Source organism: Sciurus vulgaris (assembly GCF_902686455.1).
Source record: "Sciurus vulgaris genome assembly, chromosome: 5".
Taxonomy (NCBI): Eukaryota; Metazoa; Chordata; class Mammalia; order Rodentia; family Sciuridae; genus Sciurus; species Sciurus vulgaris.
The window spans coordinates 167386155-167409008 of record NC_136465.1 but is presented as its reverse complement, the minus strand read 5'-3'; the positions used below and the strand labels follow the sequence as shown (position 1 = coordinate 167409008).

Genomic DNA, 22854 nt, shown 5'->3' with positions numbered 1-22854 from the left:
TCCGCTCTACTTCTTTAAACATTTTCTTCTAAAACAATCTTATTTACTCCCCAGTAGAGCTGACCTTCCTTCTCCAAATGTGCCTAATCTTTCCTACCTTGAGTTTTTACATATAGACTTCTATTTTTTCCCTTCTTCATATCTCAGCTTAAAGTTCACCTCCTGGAAGAAGCAAAATTGTTTCTGTTTACATTTAACATGATGTTATATAGAGAGAACTCTAAATACTCTCTAAAAATGTTAGAACTGATTTTAAAACTTAGTAAAGTTGCAAGGCACTAAAACAACATGCAAAAATCTGTACATTTTTTTCATATTAACAATGAAATATCTGAAAATGAAAGTAAGCAACTAACTTCATTCAGAATAGCATATAAAATAAAATAATTTTAAGTAAATTTAATCAGTGAGGTGAAAGACCTGTATACTTAAGACTATAAAACATTAATGAAAAAAAATTAATTGTAGATGACACAATAAACAAAAAGGTATACTATGTTCATGGATTGTAAGAATTAACCTTGTCAAGGTGTCCATACCACCCAAAGTGGTGTACAGATTCAATGATTCCAAAGTCATTTTTCATCAAAATAGGGGGAAAATCCTAAAATTTGTATCATACCATAAGAGACCCTGAATAAGCATGAAAATCTTGACCAAAACAAAAAATAAAATTAAAAAAAAGCTAGATGCATCACACTAATTGGCTTCAAAATATATTATAAAACAATAATAATCAAAATGACATGTTACTGACAGAGAAACAGGTACATTGACCAGCAGATCAAAACTGATTTGAGAACCCAGAAATAAACCCATGCATTTATGGTTATTTTTTAAAAAACAAACATGCCAAGAATAAACCCAATGAAGAAAAAAATAGTCTCTTCAATAGAAGAAGTTAGGGAACTCAGATATCCATAAACAGAAGAAAGAAATTGAATCCATATATCATACCATATATAAAAATCAAATGTAAATGAACTAATGCAGGTGTAAGACCTGAAACTGTAAAACTACCAGAAGAATACGTATGGGGGAAGCCCGTGACTTTGGTTTGAGCAATGACGTCTTGGATATAAGTTCCCCTAAGCACAGACAACAAAAACAAAAATAAATAAATGGAATAACATCAGACTAGAAAGCTTCTGCATATCTAAGGAAGCAATTAATACAGTAAAATGACAATCTATGGATTGAGAGAAAATATTTACAAACTGTACATCTTATAAGAAGCTAATATCCTTTCATCTGTTGAGGGGCACCTAGTTTGGTTCCATAGTTTAGCTATTGTGAATTGAGCTCCTATAAACATTAATGTGGCTGCATTTCTCTAGTATGTTGATTTTAAGTCCTTTGAGTATTTGGCAAGCAAACTGGGTCAAATGGTGGTTCCATTCCAAATCTTCTAGGGAATCTCCATACTGCTTTTCAGAGTGACTGCCCCAATTTGCAGTCCCATGAGCAATGTATGAGTATACTTTTCCCCCACATCCATAGATGTTGACTATTCTTGCATATATTTTTTGACTGAATGTATTTGAGTGTGTGTGTGTGTGTGTGTGTGTGTGTGTGTACACATATATCTCTTTGTATTTTGTTTCAGAACTGTAAGAAAAGAGTTTGAATATTTTCACCAAAAAGAAATAACAAATGTTTAAAAGATTTGTTTACCTTAATTGGAATATATGTATACATGTATCAAAACATCACGTTACCTGACAAATACATAATGTGTACATACATGTATCAAAACATCACGTTACCTGACAAATACATGCAATTTTTGAAGAGTTAAAATAAAATGTGATTGAATATTAAAAAAGAAGCTAATATCCAAAATATATAAGGAATTCAAACAATTCAACAGCAAGAAAACAAATATCTCGATTAAAATATGGGCAAATCACCTGAACAGGCAGTTCTCCAAAGAAGATATATAAATGGTCAACAGATACATGAAAAAAAATGATCATCACTCATATCAGAGAAATACAAGTGTAAACAATGAGATAGCCCCTCATACCTACTAGACTGTCTAATTACTTTAAAAAAGATAAGTATTGGCAAGGGCGTGGAGAATGGGGAACTTTTCTGCAGGGTAGGTGGGAATGTAAATTAATACAGCCATTGTGGAAAACAGTATGGAGGTTCAGAAAACTAAAAATAGTGCTATGGCTTGGGTCACAAATGTTTCCAAAGGCTCATGAGTTGAAGGCTTGGTCCCCAAGGCATCACTGGTTAGAGGTGGGGCTTTGGGAAGGTGATTGGATCATGAGGGTTCTGACCTCAGCCAGGTCTTGATCCATTGACGGATTTATAACTTAATAGTGAAGGAAGATTTAGGAGATGGGGCCTCATTGGAGGGATTAGGTCACTGGGGTGTGCCCTTGGAGGGTATATCTCATCCCTATAGCCTTCCTCTCTCTTGCTATCTTTGCTTCCTGGCTGCCATGAAGTGAGCAGCTTCCCTCTGTCACAGGTTTCTGCCATGATGTATGGCCTTACCACAGGCCTAAAAGTTCCCCGGGCCAAGAAACTATGCTCTACAACCTCTGAAACTGTGAACCAGAATGAACCTTTTCTCCTATAAGTCAGTTTTTCTCAAGTATTTTGTCACAGTAGTGGAAAGCTGACTAACACAAATTGAATTATCATTTGGACCAGCACTCCTACTTCTGGTTATCCATCTATAGGAACTGAAATCAGTATGCCAAAAAGATATCGCCACTCCTGTTTATTTCAGCATTATTCACAGTGGTTAAGGTATAAAATCAATATCAGTGTTTATCCTTGGATTAATGGATAAAGAAAACGTGGCATAAATGTGCAACAGAATACTACTCAGCTGTAAAAAGAAGAAAATCTTGCCATTTGCAACAACACAGTTCAACCTGGAAGATATTATGTTAAGGGAAATAAGACAGGTACGGAAAGATAAATACTTATGTGTGGAATCAAAAAAAAGGCAGACTCCTAGAAGAAGAGAGTAGAGTGACATTTACCCAAGACAATGAGAGGGAGGGTGTGGGGAAAGGGGATTTGTGATGAAAGGTACAAAGTTTTAATTAGGAAGAGTGAGCTTCAGTTATCCATTGAATTGATTACAGTGACCACTAAATGCATAATGCACTGTATATTTCAATATTGCTAAAAAACAGATTTCAAATTATTTTATGACCAAAAAAGAAGTATGTGAAATGACTTAATTTTTTAATTTGCTTGATTTAGTTATTCCACAATGTAAACATATGTCAAAACATCACCTCATACCCCATAAATATATGTGAATATTATTTATCAGTTATTTTTTGGGAAACATTCACCTCCTCAGAGATGCCTTCCCTGGCCTCTTGTCTAAATAGCCCCTACCCTGTGTTGGTCGCCATGACAACATTCCATGTACTGCCCCAAACCACAGCAGTTCATTCCACTTGTTCATTGTCTGTTCCTTTCCCTGGACTGTAAGCTACACAGTGGGGAGAACAGCAGAAGGAGTCTTGACCATCACTGGAGTTGCTTCTGAAAGTGGGGAATTCCTACCTGTGTGAGGTAGACCAGAGCTCCAAAGAAGGAATTGTTAAATAAACTCTAAGATTCCTTTGCCTCTGATGTTTTGTTAACTTTCCATCCAATACTTTTTAAAAATTTTTAAAATTTGTTCTAGTTAGTTGTATAGGACGGTAGAATGCATTTATACATTTTGATAGATCATACATAAATGGAGTGTGATCTCTCATTTTTTTGATTGTACACATTGCAGGATCACATCTGCCACACAGACATGCATGCACATGAGGTAATAATGTCTTTCACTCTACTTCCATCCAGTACTTTTTAAGTGGAGGAGATTAGTTCCTGTAATGATCAGCAACTTGTGTTGATCTAATCCTCTCATAGTTGATAATTATATACTTTGGCCAAAATATTTAAAAGAAACTATTTGATGTTGCTGGAGAGAAACAAAAAGTAGATAGAAGGTAGAGAGGACTTGACCCTTGAAAGCAGGGAGTCACACACCCTAGGAGAGGTTGGAAGTGCTCCCTGGGCTGCCTGCATTGCACAGCTAGAATTAAGTCAGAGAGCTCAGTTGCATGGGTTGTACAAGTAAGTGGGCAAGGACAGGCTCACAGATTGGGAGGAGAATAAGGAAATCTAAAGAGATGCCCGAGCCCTAGGCCCCCAGTGAGGTCGACCGAGGCCTCCGGTGAACGTGTTCTGCAGTTCAACCCCTGCCGCAGCCCAAGTCTGCAGTTGTTATCACGGGAGCCCTCTTCAATAAAGTTGTCACTGCAGGAGAGTCACCTCCCTGGGGAACCTCACTTACAACTATCTGATTGATCTTTTTAGGATGCTGCATCCAACAACTGCAACACGCACAGTCTTTTCGAGTCCACAGTCATCAAGAGAGAACATTGAACCAGGACATTAGTCTCAATGGATGTTGATGGATGCAAAACTTCTAGACTGTGTTCACTAATCACAAATGAACTGTATTAAAAGCAAGAGCAAGAAAATATCCAAAAGAGCACTGAAACCTGACAAATTAAAAACACGTTTAAATAGCATATAGGTCAAAATTATTGTAGGGAAGATTGAGAATAATTTGAAATTAAATGATAAGGAAAATGACATATCAGACTCCTGGGATGCAGCTAAAGCAGTGCTTTAAGGATAGTGCATTGCTTTAAAGGCTTTTTGTTGGAGAACAAGAAAGGTCTAAAATGAGTGATCTGTGTTTCCATCTTAACATTCTAGAAGACAGAAGAGCAAATTAAACTTAAAAGTAAGGAGAAGAAAGGAGGTAACAAATGACAAGAAAAAGTAAAGTAGAAAGCAAAGGAGAGAATTTAAAAGAATGGAAGTTGGTTGTCTAAGGGATAAATAAAATGTGTGAATTCTTAGCAACACTGATCAGTCTAAGAAATCTACCCGCATCAGGAATATTAAGAGGAATCATGGCTGGGCATGGTGGTACCTGAAATCCCAGCAGCTCAGGAGCTGAGGCAGGAGAATCACCAGTTCAAAGCCAGCCTCAGCAACAGCAAGGTGCTGAGCAACTCTAAATTAAAAAATACAAAATAGGGCTGGGGCTGTGGCTCAGTGATTGAGTGCCCCTGAGTTCAATCCCAAGCACCCCACCTCAAAAAGAGAAATCATGAAGATCCTATAGCAGTAAAAGAAATATTACTAACAACTTTGTGCCAATAAATTTAACAGCTAAGATTAAATGAATAAGTTTCTTGAAGTCACATATTGCCAAAACTGATATAAAAAGAAATGGAAAATATGCATGGATTTATAAAAGAGATTGGATTCATTATTTAAAACTGTCCCATGAAGAAGAACCCAGATGCCTCGACTATTGAATTCTGGCTAACAGCTTGATAAAAATACCAATACTACACAAACTCTTTCAAAAAACAGAAAAGGAAAGAACACTTTCCAACACCATGAGGTGAGGCCAACAGCGCTCGGTGCCAAAGACATTGCTAAGAACAAAACTACAGACCAGTCCCTCATGTCATCAACGTGGGCACAAAAGTCCTCAGCAAAAGAGTGCCAGATTGAACCTACAAAATACATAAATAAGATCCATTCACTATGACCAAGGGGAGTTCATCCCAAGAATGAAAAATTGGTTTAACGGTTGCAAATCAATCAAATGTAATTCAGCACAGTAAGTAAATGATTGATTTCAGAAAACATATAATCCTCTCAATAGATTTAGGAAGTCACTTGGAAAGTTCAATATCCATTCATGATAAATTCTCACAGGCGACTGAATACCAGGGCGCTGCCTGCATATGCTAAAGTACATTTACAAAGACCTATAGTTAGCCTCGTGCTAGTGGCGAGATGTCAAATGCTTTCACCTAAGACTGTGAATAAGTTAAATGTCTTTTCCCAGCATTTCTATTTAGCACTGGATGTTCTAGCTAGAGTAATAAGAGAAGTGAAAGGAGAGAAAGCATTAGGGTTGGAAAGAAAGAAGGGAAGATCTATTTGTAGATGACGTGATTGTTTAAATACACAGTCCTAAGGAATCTGTAAACAGCTAGTGGAAGCAATACTTGAATTTAATTAGCATTTGAAAATATTGTCAATAAACATCTTCATAGGTTAGGAGGTCATGATACTCTACAACTGGAGACATTTCAAATGTCCATCATTAAGAGAGTAGAATAACAATTCGAGGTTTATTTATTCAATGGAAGGCCACTCAGGGATTAAAATAGAATGTTGAATCATGCAGCATAGATGAGTCTCAGAATGATTATGCTGTGGGAAAGAACTCATTAACAAAAGAGTAATATATATGATTGCATTTATATGAAGTTCAAGAACGGGGAAATTAATAAATGGTGTCATAAATCCTGTTTTCCTATGGGCTGGGTGTGAATTAACCAGAAGGGGGCGCAAAAGAACTTTCTTGAGTGATAAACATAATCTTGTACCAAGCATATGCATTTACCAAAACTCAAAGAATTGTACAGCTAAAACTGTGCTATCTCCGTAAATTGCACTGCAATAAAAAAAAATATAAAATAATCTTAGTAAAAATATGTGGTCTAACTCATTAAAAAGTCATTGTTCTCAATAGGATATTTTAATAAGTAAACAAGTTGCTCTTTAAAATAATTTTTTTTCAATTTTTTTATTTGTTCTAATTTGTTGTACATGACAGTAGAATCCATTTATACATTTTCTTTCATAGATCATGCATAAATGGCATGTGTGGATGTTAATTCACAAAAAGGAGGGATAGGGAAGAATAGAAAAATGAAAAACTATTTTCTATTTAGGAAAGTAATAATGTGTGTATTAGTCTGCTCCAGATGCCATGACAAAATGCCCTGGACAGGCTGGCTTAAACAACAGATATTATCTCCTCAAGCTTCTGGAGGCTGGAAGTCCTAGCTCAGGGTGCTGGCAATGTGGGGTGCTGGTAAGGGCTCTCTTCCTGGCGTTCAGGTGGCTGCTGTTCACCTGTGTCCCCATGGGCCCACGGAGAGTGCTCTCCAGTGTCACTTCTCGAAAGAATTCAACTCCCACAGCAAGGGACAAATCTAACCCTAACCCTCCCGAAGGACTCATCTCCAAATGCCAACACGCAGTAGGTCTTTAGTACATGAATCTGAGGGACCATATTTCAGTCTGTAGCCACATGCATTCTGGAAAATTTGGAAAATATAAATAAATAGAAAGAAAAGGAAAAGCCATATAATTACATTACCAAAAATGTAGTCACTGTTAACATTGGATTTATTTTGTTGCCCAAATTTTGTGATTTCAACTTTTACATGGTTGCAGACATTCTCTACCTACAATTTTGTATCGGGACGTTTTAAATTTAATCTTACAACATGAATTATTTTCTGTTGCTAAAAACCCTTCTTTGGTGCCCTTTTAAAAATAGCCCCAAAAGTCTCACTGAGTGACTGTGTCGTATGTCTATTTATTCAGTGTCCCGTGGTTGAATGTTGAGCTACTTCCCAGTATTTTGCTGGTGTGAATAATGTGGAGAGGAACATTTGTGCCTGAGACTTTTTCCTATAACTTAGATTCTTTCATCGGGATAGGATTCCAGAACCTGGAAACTGTGGGTTCAAAGGGTATGCTTTTAATAATACTGCCAAATTCCTTTCCCGAAGGATGTTCCAATTTACTTTGCCACCACCAGCGGACCAGGAAAGTGCGTTAGCTGTTTGCTCTTAAAGGGAAGGCGGTCGTTTACACTCTGTGCTTGTTGGCTTCTTTCCTACAGGTAAGCGGATTCTTCCAGAGCTGACTTCTGTGCAGAGTTGTCCTGGCTCTTCTGGCCCAAAGCCCTGCCTTTGCTCCTTGCTGGAGCCTGTGCGCCGGGCCTCACCTAGACCAGACCGAGTAGAAAGGAGCCATCTCCATCCGCCAGCAGCCATGAACTTCCTCCGGCGGCGTCTCTCTGACAGCAGCTTTGTGGCCAACCTGCCTAATGGCTACATGACAGATCTGCAGCGCCCAGATAGCTCCACCAGCTCTCCCGCTTCCCCCGCCATGGAGAGGAGGCACCCCCAGCCCCTGGCAGCCTCCTTCTCCTCCCCAGGATCCAGCCTTTTCAGCTCCTTCTCCAGCGCCATGAAGCAGACCCCGCAGGCACCCTCAGGGCTGATGGAGCCTCCAGGCCCCTCCACACCTATTGTCCAAAGACCCAGGATCCTGTTGGTGATCGATGATGCCCACACAGACTGGTAAGCCAGGATCTTCAGTTAGCACACCTGCTGGGGCAAGAGCTGACACAGGGGCTGTCTTGCCTCTTGAGGGGAGCGAGCAGAGGGCTCTGAGGGGCTCAGGTGGCTTCAAAGACTGGCCAGAGGGAAGGAAATTCCTCTTTACCCACGAGGGCCTACCACATCTGCACCATGCCCGTTCTCTTCTAGACCTTTACATTTACAGGTCCACAGTCCCTCACCTGCAGGTTTAAAATTCAATAGCTCTGGCCACTAGGAAACATGTTGTCATCCTTTTGGCAGCAAAGCCCAATCTGAAGGACAGTCAGGCTATGACAGTCTGGATTATGTCACTCATTGTGCTCGTTCATACGACAAGGCAAACCGCGTAGTGTGTTTGACGAGGTCAGCTGCCTGGAGCCCACTGGAAATATTACATAATATATGATAGGAATCTCATGACTTTTCTAAAATTGGAAAACCTCTGAAGCCTGCAATGCAGCTGGCAATATCGACCAGATTATTCTACTTCAGCCTCAGCCACTCTCCACGCCCTAAAATGAGGTTGTTATGAGGATGACATGAATCAGTACAGGCCCACAGCTCCTGTCCCAAACCCTTGGGACCAGAATGCCTGAGCATGTATCGCAGTTACCTCATGAGCTGCTGGCAGGCTGGCTCCAGAGCCTGTCCTCTTAACGCAGACAGAAATGATGTGCTTTTGAGCTTCTTCTCAGATAGCGCTCCCAGGGCAGGAAGTTCCCCAGGGCAGACACCTGACCGTCAAGCTCACGCTAGCAGTCAATTCACCAGGGAGCTACTGAGCCCCAGTCAGTGTCAGTGCAGGGCACCGCTGACGTGCTCAGGTATGGTGGTCACACAGAGCTCCAGATGGGCAATAGGTCCCTGCCCCACCTTTGTGGTGCTGAGGAGTGATAAATGTTATTTGTCTAGACAGAGACAGCATTTGCAGTTCAAGACAGCCCAAATTTAGAGATGTGGAAGTACCACATTCAGGGCAGAAGGACACATGGATGGCTTATTATTCAGTTTTTCATTGTCGTGACCAAAGTGCCTGACAAGAACAACTTAGAGGAGGAAAGATTAATTTTGGCTCATAGTTTCAGAGGTGCAGTCCACCGCTGGCTGACACCAAGCACAAACATTGTGGCGGGCGTGACACAGGAAAGCTGCTCAGCACATGATGTCCAGAGAGCAGAGAGGGAGCAAGAGGAGCCAGGGACAAGATATAGTCCCCACGGCTCACCACGGTATCCTACTTCCTTCAGCCACATCCCACCTGCTTAAAGTTACCACCCAGTAGTTCATTTGAACCACTAATAATTAAAAATTAAAAATCAACTAATAAGGTTACAGCTCTTATAATCCAGTCCTTTCACCTCTGAACGTTGCTACATTGCCTCAGGCATGCGTTTTGGGGGAGACATTCCAGATGGAAACCGTAACAGATGTGCAGCAGAGAAATTCCGACAGTGGATCCTCAGACAGCCACTGTGGCTGGAGGACAAGATTGTACGTGTGTGTCCAGAGGCTGTCACATAGGTATTGCACAAACAGGTGGGTGTGCCCAGCTGCTCTGCTAGTCTAACAAGCCTGTGGACACTCAGATTCACTCCTTGAGATGTTAACTAGGGATGATCGTTTACAGCTTATAATACATTCTCAATATTCAGGTAACATTACATCCAGCAGATTCAGTCATCATTCCTTGCATTTCTGCTAAGTCACCGCCTCATCTGAGCCAGGGTGGCCGAGGGAATCGCCTCTTGATCTGACCCAGTCTGAACACTCTTCTGTGCAGCCGCTTGCTGGAAGGTGCTCATCGCACGCTTTGCTCGTCTCTGCTCATTCCCTTACGTAAAGTGTGGCCCTCGGGTCTGAGCTTAGGGTTAGGTGTCTGCAGAGTTGCTGCTTCCGGACCCTCTTCCCTGTGCCATGCTACTGCCCATTGCCCGGTGATCAAAAGACTACAACTGTCTCTGTTTTCCTTTAACCCAACATTTGACTTTGATTTTGAGTGTTCCCTGCTGGCCGTGTTACCTTGTGGTCAACTTTGTCAGCAAAGTTGCTACCTCGGTGGAGGTGGAGTCTAATGGCAGTGTGCTGTAATGGTTCAGGGTAAGAGTCCCAGCAAAGCTGTCTGAGTTCAAATCCCATCTTTACCAAATAGTAGCCATGTGACCTGTGCCAGCCACTGCACCTAAATGCAGAGCCTACCCCATAGAGTTAACATATGCAAGTAAGCCTGACACCTAAGTTACTATGAAAGTGTTTAAGCTGTGCCTGGCTCATAGTGTGTGCTATTTAAACGCATACTGGTATTATTGCAGACTATTAGGATATTTCTGTGCCACATCAACCGTCTTGACGGTAGCCCCTTGGACATGCTAATTTAATCTCTTCTTCTGGGCAGACTAGATAGGATTTGCCCCATTGGGCTAGGTTTTCCTAGGTCTTCCCTGCTAGCTCCTGGCTGATAAAATCAGATCTTATTCAAACCTGTCTTTGGTGGTTGAGTATTGGGGCACAATGAGTGATACTTGGGTGCAATGAATGGCCTCAGTCCCATTACAATCTCCGCAGGAATGACAGCATATGTATTTTCAGCCGTGTGTGTGTGTGTGTGTGTGTGTGATGTATTTTGGTGGTGCTGGGGATTGAACCCTGGGCCTTGTGCATGCGAGGCATGCCCTCTACCAACTGAGCTATATCTTCAGCCCTCCCTCAGTGTATTTTAATCACATGTCCCGAGTGCTTTACTTAGGTCTTGAGGACGACTGTCTTTGGTTGGTGCCATTCTTTGTATCTCTTGGTGGGTGATAAAAGGGGAGGAGAAACTGACCCATGAACGCCCTGGAAGTTGACCCTGTGTTCCCTGGATGTTTGTGACAGAGACTTTCTGCCACAGACCATCAGCTTCTCTTACAAAGCCCCATCCTCGAGTCTCCCTGAACTTGCTAACTTCTCTGAGTCTCAGTGCATCCCCAGTTTTCTCCATTGATGCTGGTCGCCTTCCTGCTTCGATCCTGCCTGTACAATTCCCAAAACATGCGAGTCTCAGGCTACCACAAGCAGCCAGCAGGGGGCGGGCCGGCCTCACGTCCCAGCAACTCCCGCAGAGCCTGGCAGCCTGGTTCAGCCCCTCTCCTGCCCATCTTCATTGTGAGAACTGTCAACAGAGAGGAGGAAGTTGTTAAAGGGAAGAGGGCAGCTCACACAGCCCCTTTCTTCCCGCTTTGAGATGATAATGAGGGGGGAGCCTGGCCACTGTCTGGGCTGAGGGAGCCCCCGCTTGCCCAGGGACAATGCAAATGTGGTCCCCTTTTCTACCCTCTGCAGCCCCAGATGCTGGGACTCTGTCTTCCCTTCCTGGTCCAGGGCCTCCTGCAGCATACGGTCTCCTTGCAGACAGATGAGGGAATTAAAGGAACCCATTCTTCCTCTGCTGGGGTGTCCAGCTTTCAGATTCTCAGAACCACTGTGGGCCCCCCCAGGATCATCTGATACCTGGTCAGGGATCTGGTGGCGGGTGTGGGAGGGGCGTTTTCATCTTCTGAAAAGAAATAGAGGGTCCCAAAGTCACCTTTGCTGGCAGAACTCTTGGCCCAGCATTCTAACATGCGGCCACCTGTTGGCTGCCCGAGGAGGTGAGCCTGGCCAGGCAAGGGGGTGGGAGGAGCCTGGGCCACCCCACTGAGGGCCGGCTCCCTGGCAGCTCTGAACTAAGGGTGTTGTCCTCGGGCGTGGGGCAGGTCAGTCTTGAGAACCACCAGGGGAAGGAGGGTGAAATGAGTGGATGTCAAGGTCAGTTTTCTTTCCCACCTCTGCACGGTGCCCTGGCTGGGAATTCTCCAGCAGCTTCACTGGTCCCAGCCCCCAGGTGGGCCTTACCTCCCAGCCACCCTCCATGTCACCACCTATGTGCCCTTTTTCTGAAACAGATCCGCTGAAGTCGTTCCTCCCTCCCCTTCCCCCACGCATCATCCCCTTTTTGAAAGAATCCTTTGCTGGTGCATCGTTGACCTAAAATGTTCAAGTTCAAAGTCATTAGCATGTCTGTCCTGCCTCGAGTTGTGTCTCCAGCTCCACTGCCTGTTTTGGTGCTGATTCTGCAGGAATACAAAACAGCTCATGGTTCTCGAGAGCACCTCTTCACCTTGGCATCTTCTGCTCCCTGCTTCCCCATCACACTTCCCTGTCATGTTCACCTGGCCAGTTTCCATTTGTTCTTAGAGGACTACTCAGGTGTCACCTCTGTTCTGAAGCCTTCCCTGACATGCCCTGCTAACAGCACTAATAACTGCCACCCCTGTATAAACTTAAAATACGTCCCACTCTGCCAGGCTGGCACAGGTCATGCTGTATTATAATTGCCTCTTGTGAGGACAAGGCCCGTCTCTTACTCGGTTTTTTTTTTTTTTTTGGTCCCAGGGATTGAACCCACTGAGCCAATCCCCAGCCCTTTTTATGTTTCATTTAGAGACAGGGTCTTGCTTAGTTGCTTATGGCCTTGGAAAGTGGCTGAGGCTGGCCTCAAGCTTGTGACCCTCCTGCTTCATTCTCCTGAGATGCTGGGATTACAGGGGTGCCCCGCAGCACCTGGCTCTTATTCTTTATATCCCCAGGGCTCAGCACACAGCAAGTGTTCAATCAGCACATGCCATTGTCCCCACCCCAATCCCATCAGGATCACTTCAGTAGATATAATGAGCCTGAATGTACCTTAGCTTGGGGGGTCAGCAATATAGAGCAGAGCTGAGGGGTTTCTGTCTTTATTCGCCTGAATATAAAGTCCTGGCTCTTCATTTGTCAGGATGCCAGAGTCATTGTTAGACTGATATTTGAGATGGTTTAAGAGAGGTTATTACCTATAGAATATACCAGAATCTCATACTTGATTTTCAAAATCAAAACATTTAACCTGACCTCCCCCCAAAAATAAGTCATGAGGTCAGCTGCTCCCAGTCCCCCTGCTAGGCCTCTGGAGCTGGGATGTGGGGTGGGGGAGCAGGGGCCAGGCAGATGCAGCTGGGCTTTGCCTCAGCTGCTCCCCAGGACTTGGTGCCCAGATTTCCCTCTCTCTTCCTTGACCTGCCTTGTCCCCGGAATGTCTGCTATTCCATCTCAACAGTGAGCTATTGTTACCTTCTTTTTAATTCCCCACCCTTTCCTGTGGTTTCCTTTTTCTTTTATTAGTTAGAGATGAAATGGAAAGGGTGCCCTGGGTTTGGAGCACTCCCCGGCCACCACCCCTCTGGCCAGGAGGATGTCAGACTATACCTTCCTGGACATCGGTGGCCAGGGGGCCCTGGGTGAGTGCCTGTGCATTCCTACATTGTCCAAGTACCGTCGGGCTGTCTGGTAATTGCCAGCAGCCCACCTGCTGCTAAACAGTGTCCTGTTCCTGTGCCTAGAACCGCACAGGTAATGGGCACAGGAGGTGTCTATGGACCAAGCAAATGGTTTGGTTGGTGGCAAGTAACTGATGATAACCAGTTGGAAGGGTGACAGTGAGACCCAGGAGTGGCCTTCTGGCATACTTAGATCCTCTTTTTTGCTCTTGCCTCATATCCAATCTAACAGAAAATCACACCGGACGTGGTGGGAACATTTACACCACGGCAGTCGGCGGCACTGTAAATCAGGAATGTTGTCACCCTGTCCAGCCCTTCGAGTGTTTGCCAACATGACAACTATTCACACGCACTTTCTGACTTAAGCCAGGGCCCTGATCTCCAGGTGAGGCAGGAGAGTGCAGAGGATCCATGTACCTGGTCAGCTGGAGGACACCAAAGAGAAGCATGGCAGGGCTGGGACAGGAACTGGGCTCACTTCTGCCGAGGCCTTTCCAACGGGGCCGCCCTGCTGAACACTGGCCAGCCAGGGATCCTGGGAGTGGAGCTAGATGCTAAAAAACATGGGTGGAACAGGTGGCAGAGCAGGAGATCAGCAGCTCTGAGGCCTCAGAGGACACTCCCCGCCTACCTCGCCATTGTCACATGGCAAGGGTTGGTGCACTGTGCAGGACCATACATGGTGCTAAGTGGTTCTCACGGATTGTCGTTGAGTCCTCCTGGTGACTGCATGAGTACTAGTAATCACCACACTTTGTAAATAAGAAAACGGAGGCTCTGGGCCCCCAATCAAAGCAGATGCCATTAGCATGTGGATCAGCTCAGGATACCAGGATGAGTCTGGACAAGGCAGTTCTCCTGCCATCTTTCCCACCCGCCTGTGTGTGAGCAGGGTTCTGGTGCCTCACACGTGCACATGCGTGTACACACACCCGACATCTGAGAGCAGCTTGAGGGAACGGGTGGCAGGACTCCATGTCATGCCAGGACAGCCAACACTGGATCCTGGTGACCTCAGCCTGGAGGGACAGCGTCCCACCCGGAGCTATGCAGCCCCACCTGCAGGATCCCTCTGGGCAGCCCAGTAGGGGGAACCTAGGGGACAAGGGGGTTCTTGCAGCCATCGGACATTCATGGTCTCAGGTCGGCAAACTGAACCTTTTGTAGAAATTGTTTTGTGGAATTGTTTTGTAGAACAGTTTCCTCTCCTTAAAGCTCCAAGGAATGGCAGGCAAGGTCCTTTCTGTTCTCTTCCCAATGTTTTGACATTAAAGAAGTGATTTTCCAGCACACGGCAGGCAAGGGCCCCTAGAGAATTAAAACAGGAAAGAAGGAAAACTGCAGAAAACACAGGGCTCACAGGCGGCAGCGTGGAGTTCAAGTCCCAGGCCCACCGCGCGCCATCTCCGTGGTGCTGGCCAAGCTGCTTTCCCACCTCAGCCCCGGGCTCCTCACCTGGAGGGTGGTTCATGCGGCCACCACCTTCCCTGGACCACTCACCCCGGGGCTGGTAAGAGGCTCCGGGAGAGTGCCTCGTTCTCTCTTGTGTGTGATTTGTTTACCTGTGACTTGATCTTGTGCTTCCAGTATAGAACCCATGAGTCCAGAGTTGACACCTTCCCTCTTCAAACCCAGAGTCTAGCACAGAGCCTGGCACGTGGGAAGACAGGATCGATGAGTTAGTGAATAAACAGATGCTCTTGCTAGAGGTGGTTATGGTGTTTAAAGGAAAGTTCAGGCTTGAGGATGCCTTGGGGAAGAATCTTTGTCAGGAAACACTAGACTGGCCTGGAATTCCGGAAGAGAACCAGATCAATTGCAAGCTATTCCTGATGCCTCCCTAAAGGTGCAGGCCTCCACTTCACAAAACCAGCTCATCAAAGAGGCTGCTTTGGCTGGAGGCATGAGTACTTCAGGATGTCTTGGAATTTTGCCCCAAGGACCTGCAGGGGTCCTCACTGGCCCCCATTGTGACTGATTTCACCTATGCCACCTGGGCAGGAAGATGGGGTGAGACCTGTGAACTCGGAGTTGGCATGCTAAGCCAGGGCTTATGAGTAGGGTTACCAGTTTTAGCAAATAATAACTCAGAATGCCAGTTAATACTTAAATGATGCATTAGTATAAGTCTATCCCATGCAATACTGGGGATAGACTTATACTACATGGTTATCCGTTGTTCAATTCAAATGTCATTGAGAGTTCTGTATTTCATTTTAAGCAAAGTGGTAATGAGAGACACTGGTCCTATAAACACAAGGCCAGCAAGAGTCTGGCCCTGAGCTGCCTGGCTTTCTGGTTGGGGAGTCAAACCAAGTCCACTGATTGACCCCATTCTCAGAGACCAGCTTTCCCTGCCGGTGACAAGGACCATCCGTCACCAGCAGGGAGGGAGCAAAACTGAGTGGACGGTCTCAAGCCAGACTGCCTGGGTACTGTGGGCTCTGGTCCCTGTGCTTCCTTCCAGTGCTGTGACCTTGGGCCAGTGCAGCCTCCAAACCTCACATTCCTGAGCTGCGGGGCAGGACCGTGGCGTGATTTTCTGGAAGGTACTGGTGGAGATGAAAGGTAACGGCAGGAGCAGGGTTGGTGCTTAGCCTGACATAGAAGGCCCTGAAATGGTAACTGTTACTAACAATTAATTACAGTTACTAATTGCTTGTGAACATAGTAGTCCTGGAGCCAGGGGAAGGAAGCCACTTGGCAGCTCCTGAGTTCAGCTGGATGGGCCCAGGGGCCATGGTCCAGAGGCCCTGGAGGAGGGGCATCTAGATCCTGGCAGGCTGGCAGTCCCTCGCTCAGATTCGACGGGGGCTCCAAGTCAGTCCCTCCTCCTGGAGCTGGTCAGAGGCGGAGAGCAGAGACACACAGCCCTCTGTTGAAGACGCTTGGCTCTGGAGAACAGAATCCTCATGCCTCTCCCCATGGCTGCCCCTGCCCCTAAGGCTCTCCTTGAAGCGGTGGGCCCTGCCTGCTTGTGTGGAAAATGCAGAGGGTTCTGGGAGACCAGGGTCACTTATGACAGGTGTTCATCACCTTTCTTTTTGCTCCGTTCTTTGACCCAACCACACCACCCAGCATGCCATCTGACACCTTCTGGAGCGCCTCCGGCCTCCCCGGCGCATCCTTCTCCCTCCAGGCTCTGCGTTTCCCTGGCCCTGCTTCCCCTGGCCTTCCCTGGCCCTGGTGCCTGGGGGAGGGAGGGCCCTGGGCATTCCCCAGCAGCCTGCCCAGTCGCCTGGAGACCGGCTCTGCTTTCCCAGGCCCGGCCCCTTTTATCAGGGAGACAATGCGCACACACAGTGAGGGCCTTGTGCAGCACCCAAGCCCCGAACCCTTTGACTTGAGGAATTTTTCAAGTGCTGACCTCTCTCCGTGAGGTCTTCACACTGTCCAATCCAAGGGTCCGGCGCCCCTGCCGCTTCCTACCCGGTTCTGGTGGGGAGAGAGGGGGAGGGCAGCTGTGAGGGGCTGTGACCCTCGCCCTAGTACAGTCTTTGGGGAGAGCTTTGCCCTCAGAAACCAGGCGAGAAAATCTGGGGGAACTGTCTTTGAACAGGAGGGACTGTGAGGGACAGCTCATGGCTGCTCTGTCCTCATGCCTTCCTGAAGTGGGATGCTGGGGCAGGGCCTACTTTCTTCTCTGGGTCTCCATTTCTTCATATACAAGACAATGAGGGCAGACTGAGACCATGGTCCCCCCAAAACTGTTTCTGTCAGAACAGTGTTCCCAGGTACTGTCAACACCTGCTGTCTTGGAGGGAGTTCCTTGTAAGAACAAGAAATAGACTTTGGCCAACTTAGGCAAAACAGGGATTTATGGGAAATATAGAGGTGGGGGAGGGACGGAGCAAAAGGAAATAGGAAGAGTCTCAGGTCAGGGTCCCCCTGGGCCCCTCCAGGCCTGTAGGTGGCAGGAAGTCCTGGGCAGTCTCTGCAGAATCAGCTCCTGTTTGCTTCCATCCTGTTCCTCTCTGTTCAGAAATCAAATGTTTGAGGAACAAGCCTAGCTTGCTCTACTCCTTGTTCTTGGACACTTGGGGACAGTCCCACCAAGGCTGTGTACAAGAGGGAGGCTTGGTTCCAGTGCAAATGGAGGCACTGCCACCAGAAGCAGGAGGAGAGGGCACAGGAGAGGCCCGGCCGAGATGTCCCCCGAGAACAATGAGATCAGAAGATCCAGAGTGGGGCTCGGGAGCTGCCTCTGGAAATGACAGAGCCAAGCTCAGAATCCACCGGCTAGAAGACTTGCTTCATTGGCCCAGCTGGTAGGACTGAACGAGACCCTGGGGGGAAAGAAAGCAGGAGACACAGTTCGGCTCAACAGACAGTTCAAACTAAATAAAGTTAGCTGGCAGAGACCCGGGGGTGCCTGGTGCGGGCGTGAGTGCCCTGTCCCTTGCAGACACGCAAGCACAGCTGAGCAACCCGTCTGGAAAGAAAGATGCAGAAAGGTCTCGGGCCGTAAAGAGGCCGGACTACAGTCCCTCAGAGGAGGCTGGGGCCTGAAGCTTTTCATGTTCTCCTCTTTGATCTTTCGCTTAGTCACCTCTCATGCCCCTGCCTCGCTCTACTCTGAGAAGTTCAGCTGCCTCACTTGTGAGTCTGGCCTCGTCCTCCCCAGTGTGTCCCACTGAGTGTCTTTCTTCCGAAGGCGTTCCTCCGCAGCAGGGGTCCCCTGGAGCAGGAGCTGTTGCTGAGCTGGAGTTCACCCCGCCTGGGTCTTAGCCTTGCCCCCGGGGAAGCAGAGCCCTGGGCAGATGCCAGGCTTCTTACAGAACGTCTCTTCCCCCCGGGGCCTGTGGAAGCCTGCCCTGATGAGTTGCCTTGGCAGTAAGTATCTGAAGGCAGGAGGAGGGATGGTGCTTGGTGTCCGTTCTCCTGACCTCCCTCCCTGGGTCTGTGGAAGAGGCAGGGTATGATTTCCTGAAGACAGGCAATGAGCTAACTGCCATCTTTGCAATGGGCTGAGCTAAATGAGGGTCACCTGCTCAGCTGCTCATTGGAGACAAATCAGCCAGTAGGCGAAGGGGCATGAGGGAGGGAAAAACCCAGGCATAGAGAGACGTTTCCCTGCTGCAAGGAAAACAGCCGCACAAGCTCTGTGACAAATGGTATCTGCCACTTGGTTTCAACTGCAGAGAGACAACAGGGAGCGGTGGGGACTGTGTTGGGTGTGAGAACTGACTCTTGAAGGCAGCAGCTGCAGGCCAGCTCTTACCTGGTGGATAAGGTCCAAGTGTTGCTGGTTACTGACATTCAAGGAAAGCCAGAATGTTTCTATGAGTTTTCTATTTTAAAATTAAAGGTATACATTTGAGTCCAACAAGACTGTGGCTTCCATGAGATCTAACAGTTGGCAACTGGTGATAAAGAAGACAGAAGTCAGGGTAAATATTTAGCTGTTTCCTCTTCTGGGACTGTATCCCAGCTAGGATGTAAACACCTTTCTGTTTTGGAGGGCCATTTTATTCAGCGAAATTCCAAGGGCCTAGCATAGTTCTAAGCTGGTAATGGAAGAGTGAGGGAGGGAGGGATGGATGGATAGATGAATGGGTAGGTGAGTAGGTGGGTAAGTGGGTCGCAGGATGAATGAATGGATGGATAGATGGGTTGATGGATAGATGAATAGATGGATGAATGAAAAGATGGATGAATGAGTAGGTGGGTGGATGTGTGGATAGATAATGGGTAGTTGGGTGGATGAATGGATGGATGGGTGGATGGATGAATAGATGAATAGATGGATGGATGAGTGGATGGATACATGGGTACTTGGATGGGTGGATGGATGATTTAGATGGATAGATATGTGGAAGAATGAACAGGTAAATGGGTAGACATGTAAATGAATGGATCATAAATGTTCTTGGCCTTCTCTTTCTGCTCTTTTCACCTTAACTAGATCAGACACTCAACATTTGCAGAGTCCTTTTATCATCTTCCTTATACCACTGAAACCCATTTTCTGATTGTTCAGAAAGTGGCTTGGGATGAGATATCCCCCCAAAGTCCCTGTGTCAATGCAGTAATATTCAGAGGTGAAATGATTGAATGGTGAGAGTTGTAACCTGATCAGTCCATCCTAGTTTGAATGGACTGGGTGGGCACTGTAGGCAGGTGGGGTGTGGCTAGAGGACATAGGTCACGGGAGGCTGCCCTGGAAGGGTGCATCTCCCTGTGGTCCCTTCCTCAACACTCTCTCTCCCTCCCTCCCTCCCTCCCTCCCTCCCTCTCTCCGCCTCCTGACCCCACCATGAGCTGAGTACTTTTCCTCCTCTGGGCCATGCCCCCATGGTATGCTGCCTCACCTGGGGCCCAGAGCAATGGAGTCGGCCATCTATGAACTAAGACATCTGAAACTGTGAGCTCCAAATAAACTTTTCCTTCTCTAAGTCCTTCTTGTTGGCTATGTTGGTCACAGTGATGCAAAAACTAACTGAAACAATCAGATATCAGTTACTTGCATCATGGTATGAATTACCTTTCAGTGTATTACAGTCTATAGATATTTCTCCAGGTAGGGCTCTTAGTAGATGCTCAATAAAAATTTTCTGAAGGAATGATTTTGTGAATGAAATGAAGGTGTCTGACGATGTGTGTCTTTAGAGGGGAGAAGGGCAGAGACTGGAGGAAATATTCTAGCCTCTCCACTGAAGACACACAGAGTGGGTGGCTGTGGCTTCGTTTACCCTAAAGGTCTGCACTGGGGAGGAAAGGGACAGGACCGGCTTCCATCATGCCAGACACACACAGATCCTGCCGCTTCCCTCCTCTTAGAGAAAATGACCTGTTATTTCTGAGGACACCCCCAACTGAACTCAGGCCTCCTCCCACCATGGTGAAGGACAGGATGGAAAGAGATGAGTGTTAAACACCTGCCGTGTGCCAGGGTCAGGGTTCATGGAGCCCTCGTGGCAGACGTGGTGATGTCCTCATTGTAACACAGGAGGAAACTGGGACTCAGAAGGTTGAGGTCTGCTTGAGGCAGCACAAAGAAATTAATGGCAGAGCCGGACAGGACCTGGCTGTCCCTAAGGCCAGCAGGGCCCTACCCATTTCTTCACCTGGGGGGTGGTGAAGTTGCACCCTAGCGACCCACTGGTGGGCAACCCACCTGCTGGAATGTTCTGGACAGCTGCCTGAGGCCTTCACACGTGTGTCCTCATCGAATCCTCTTGACAACTTTAGATCTTTTTATGTCCATTGTACAGATGAGGGAGCAGAAGATAGTCCAAAATCCTTCAGTGGACGCCCATGCATGCGGGTCTTCTGCTCTGTGCCCGTTGCTCATTTTTCTTGCACATTTGGGGAAATGTGAACCTCTGAGGGAAACGCATCTCCTCCCCGAGGGCCCAGCACCGCCGCTCACTTGTCTTTTCCTGTGGGCGGGCACGCACACCCACACACACACACCCACACCCATCTTTGTAGTTTAGTTCCTGACATAGACCCCAGATAGTGCATGGGTTGATGGATAAGCTGGATCACCCCTCAGGAAAGCAGTCCCCAACCCTCAGGCCGAACCAGGTGTCCCTCTGTGGAATACGCAGGATATTTGTGCAAATGCTGTGTGTGGTTATTGTCCCTTTATGTCTCCCTCCTGTGAGGGAGTAAGTCCCAGAGAGTGGGCATGTGTGGTCCTCGTCCTGTATTTCTCAGAGTCTGAAGCCTCTGGCCCGTAGTAGGTGGTCAATCCGTGTGAGTTCTGAGTCACTCTGAGACGCCTTCTCTCACCAGCGGAAGCCCCGTCTCCCTGCCTACCCACATCTTAGCCTCCGTCACCTTGGTCTGTGCATCCTCTTCATTACTAGTTTCCTTTTACCTGGTGAACTTTTAGTCTTTTCCACAAATCTGTGAGCTCCAGAGGACAAGGACTACCTCTGCCTTCCCCTCCCACTCGTGTCAGGCCATGTACCCCGTCCACATGTGGTTCAATAATGTGATTAAATGACAGGTATCAAGTTATGTGAATTTGGACCAGATCCAACCTGCAAAAACCTCCCTCCCCACAGCTGCCCACGGACAATGGGGTGGGGCATGGGTCACTTCCTGTGGCTCAGGGCCCTAGTGGACCTCATTTCTTGCCTCCGCAGATTCTTGGGCTCATCACCCTCAGGGGTCTCTCTGGCAGTGGGAAGGAGCCAGGAACATGAGCGGTTCGTAGGAGTAAAGGTGGAGCCGGGGTCGGATCTTGGGTCCCTCAGTGTTCTGGCCTGTGTTGGCCACGCCCCCACACATCCGTCCGCCATAGGATCCTCCTTGTCTTGCTAACCAAGGAAGTCCTGAGCGAGCGTGCTCAGCAACCTCCTGCACGGTCGGTGGTCCATCTCCCCGGCCTCTGTCCAGGCCACAGTGAGAAACTGACCAGTTGCATCTGAAAGAGGAAAATCTCTTTGTGGAGAGGGATCACTGTATCTCCACCCTTTCCCCATGGGGTTGACCTATGGGGAGACAGCGGAGTCTGAGCGGGGACATTGTTGGCCTCTCTTCCTTAGAAGGTCATCACCAGGACCCAGCCACATTGTCTCCACACACAGGATACATTTGCTGAAGAGCCCTGATTGGGCACGGGTGACTCCTGTCTGTGCTAATTCTCTTTCTTGGGTCCCTCCTGCTGCCATGAAAGAACACCGTGCTTGCTCCTCATAAATCTCTCCCACACACTACAGCCCGCCGCCCCAAACTAGGGATTTCCCACCCTAAGCAACGCTGGTTATAATATTCTCCTTCCTGGTGCTTCTGATGTGGCAGTAAAATATGAGACCACCCACAGAGATAGAAGCCTCGTGGAATCCAGAGCTCCCCAGCCTCTTCACAAGGCCAAAGCCGTGATTGATTGGCCGGTGTTAGGGCCTGGGGAAGAGTCAGCTAGGAGGAGACAAAGCGACTGGGCACCGTGGGTCCATCTATTTGCCTGAGGTCAATCAGCCAGTCAAGTGCACAGGCAGCAACCCCAGCCCCCAAAGGCATCTAGAATTCCAGACCATCCCTCCCGTTCCCTCTGCCAGACAGAAGGGTTCGGAGGCAGATCAAGCCTGAATGAGCCTCCGGCAAGGAGGCAGCAGTCTGTGTGGCCCATCAGGAGACAGACTTCTGACTCCCGGCCAAGCAGGGGAACGGACTGCCTGACCCTCACTTCAGCCTGAGTCCGTCTGCCAGGCTCCGCAGTAAACATTCCAGAGATGGGCAAAACAAGCATTTCTCCCAGGAAGGTGAGGCCTCTTCAAAACCAGAGCTTCTTGGGTGGTATTTGTGTAATGGAAAGT

At 47.2% G+C, this 22854-nt stretch overlaps 1 protein-coding gene across 5 annotated transcripts in view; it reads left to right on the top strand.

Moving 5' to 3' along the window:
• Positions 1–22854, top strand: part of SYN3 (synapsin III) — a 422306-nt gene that overhangs the window by 27545 nt on the left and 371907 nt on the right. For 4 of the 5 annotated variants that reach the window (XM_079141613.1, XM_079141612.1, XM_079141610.1 and 1 more), the window contains exon 2: positions 7769–8231. In XM_079141613.1, coding sequence (XP_078997739.1) covers positions 7921–8231 — 311 coding nt within the window. In that variant the 5' untranslated portion in view covers positions 7769–7920. Of the gene's footprint in view, positions 1–6774; positions 8232–22854 lie in introns of those variants that run through there. The other variant, XM_079141614.1, reaches the window with a different exon arrangement.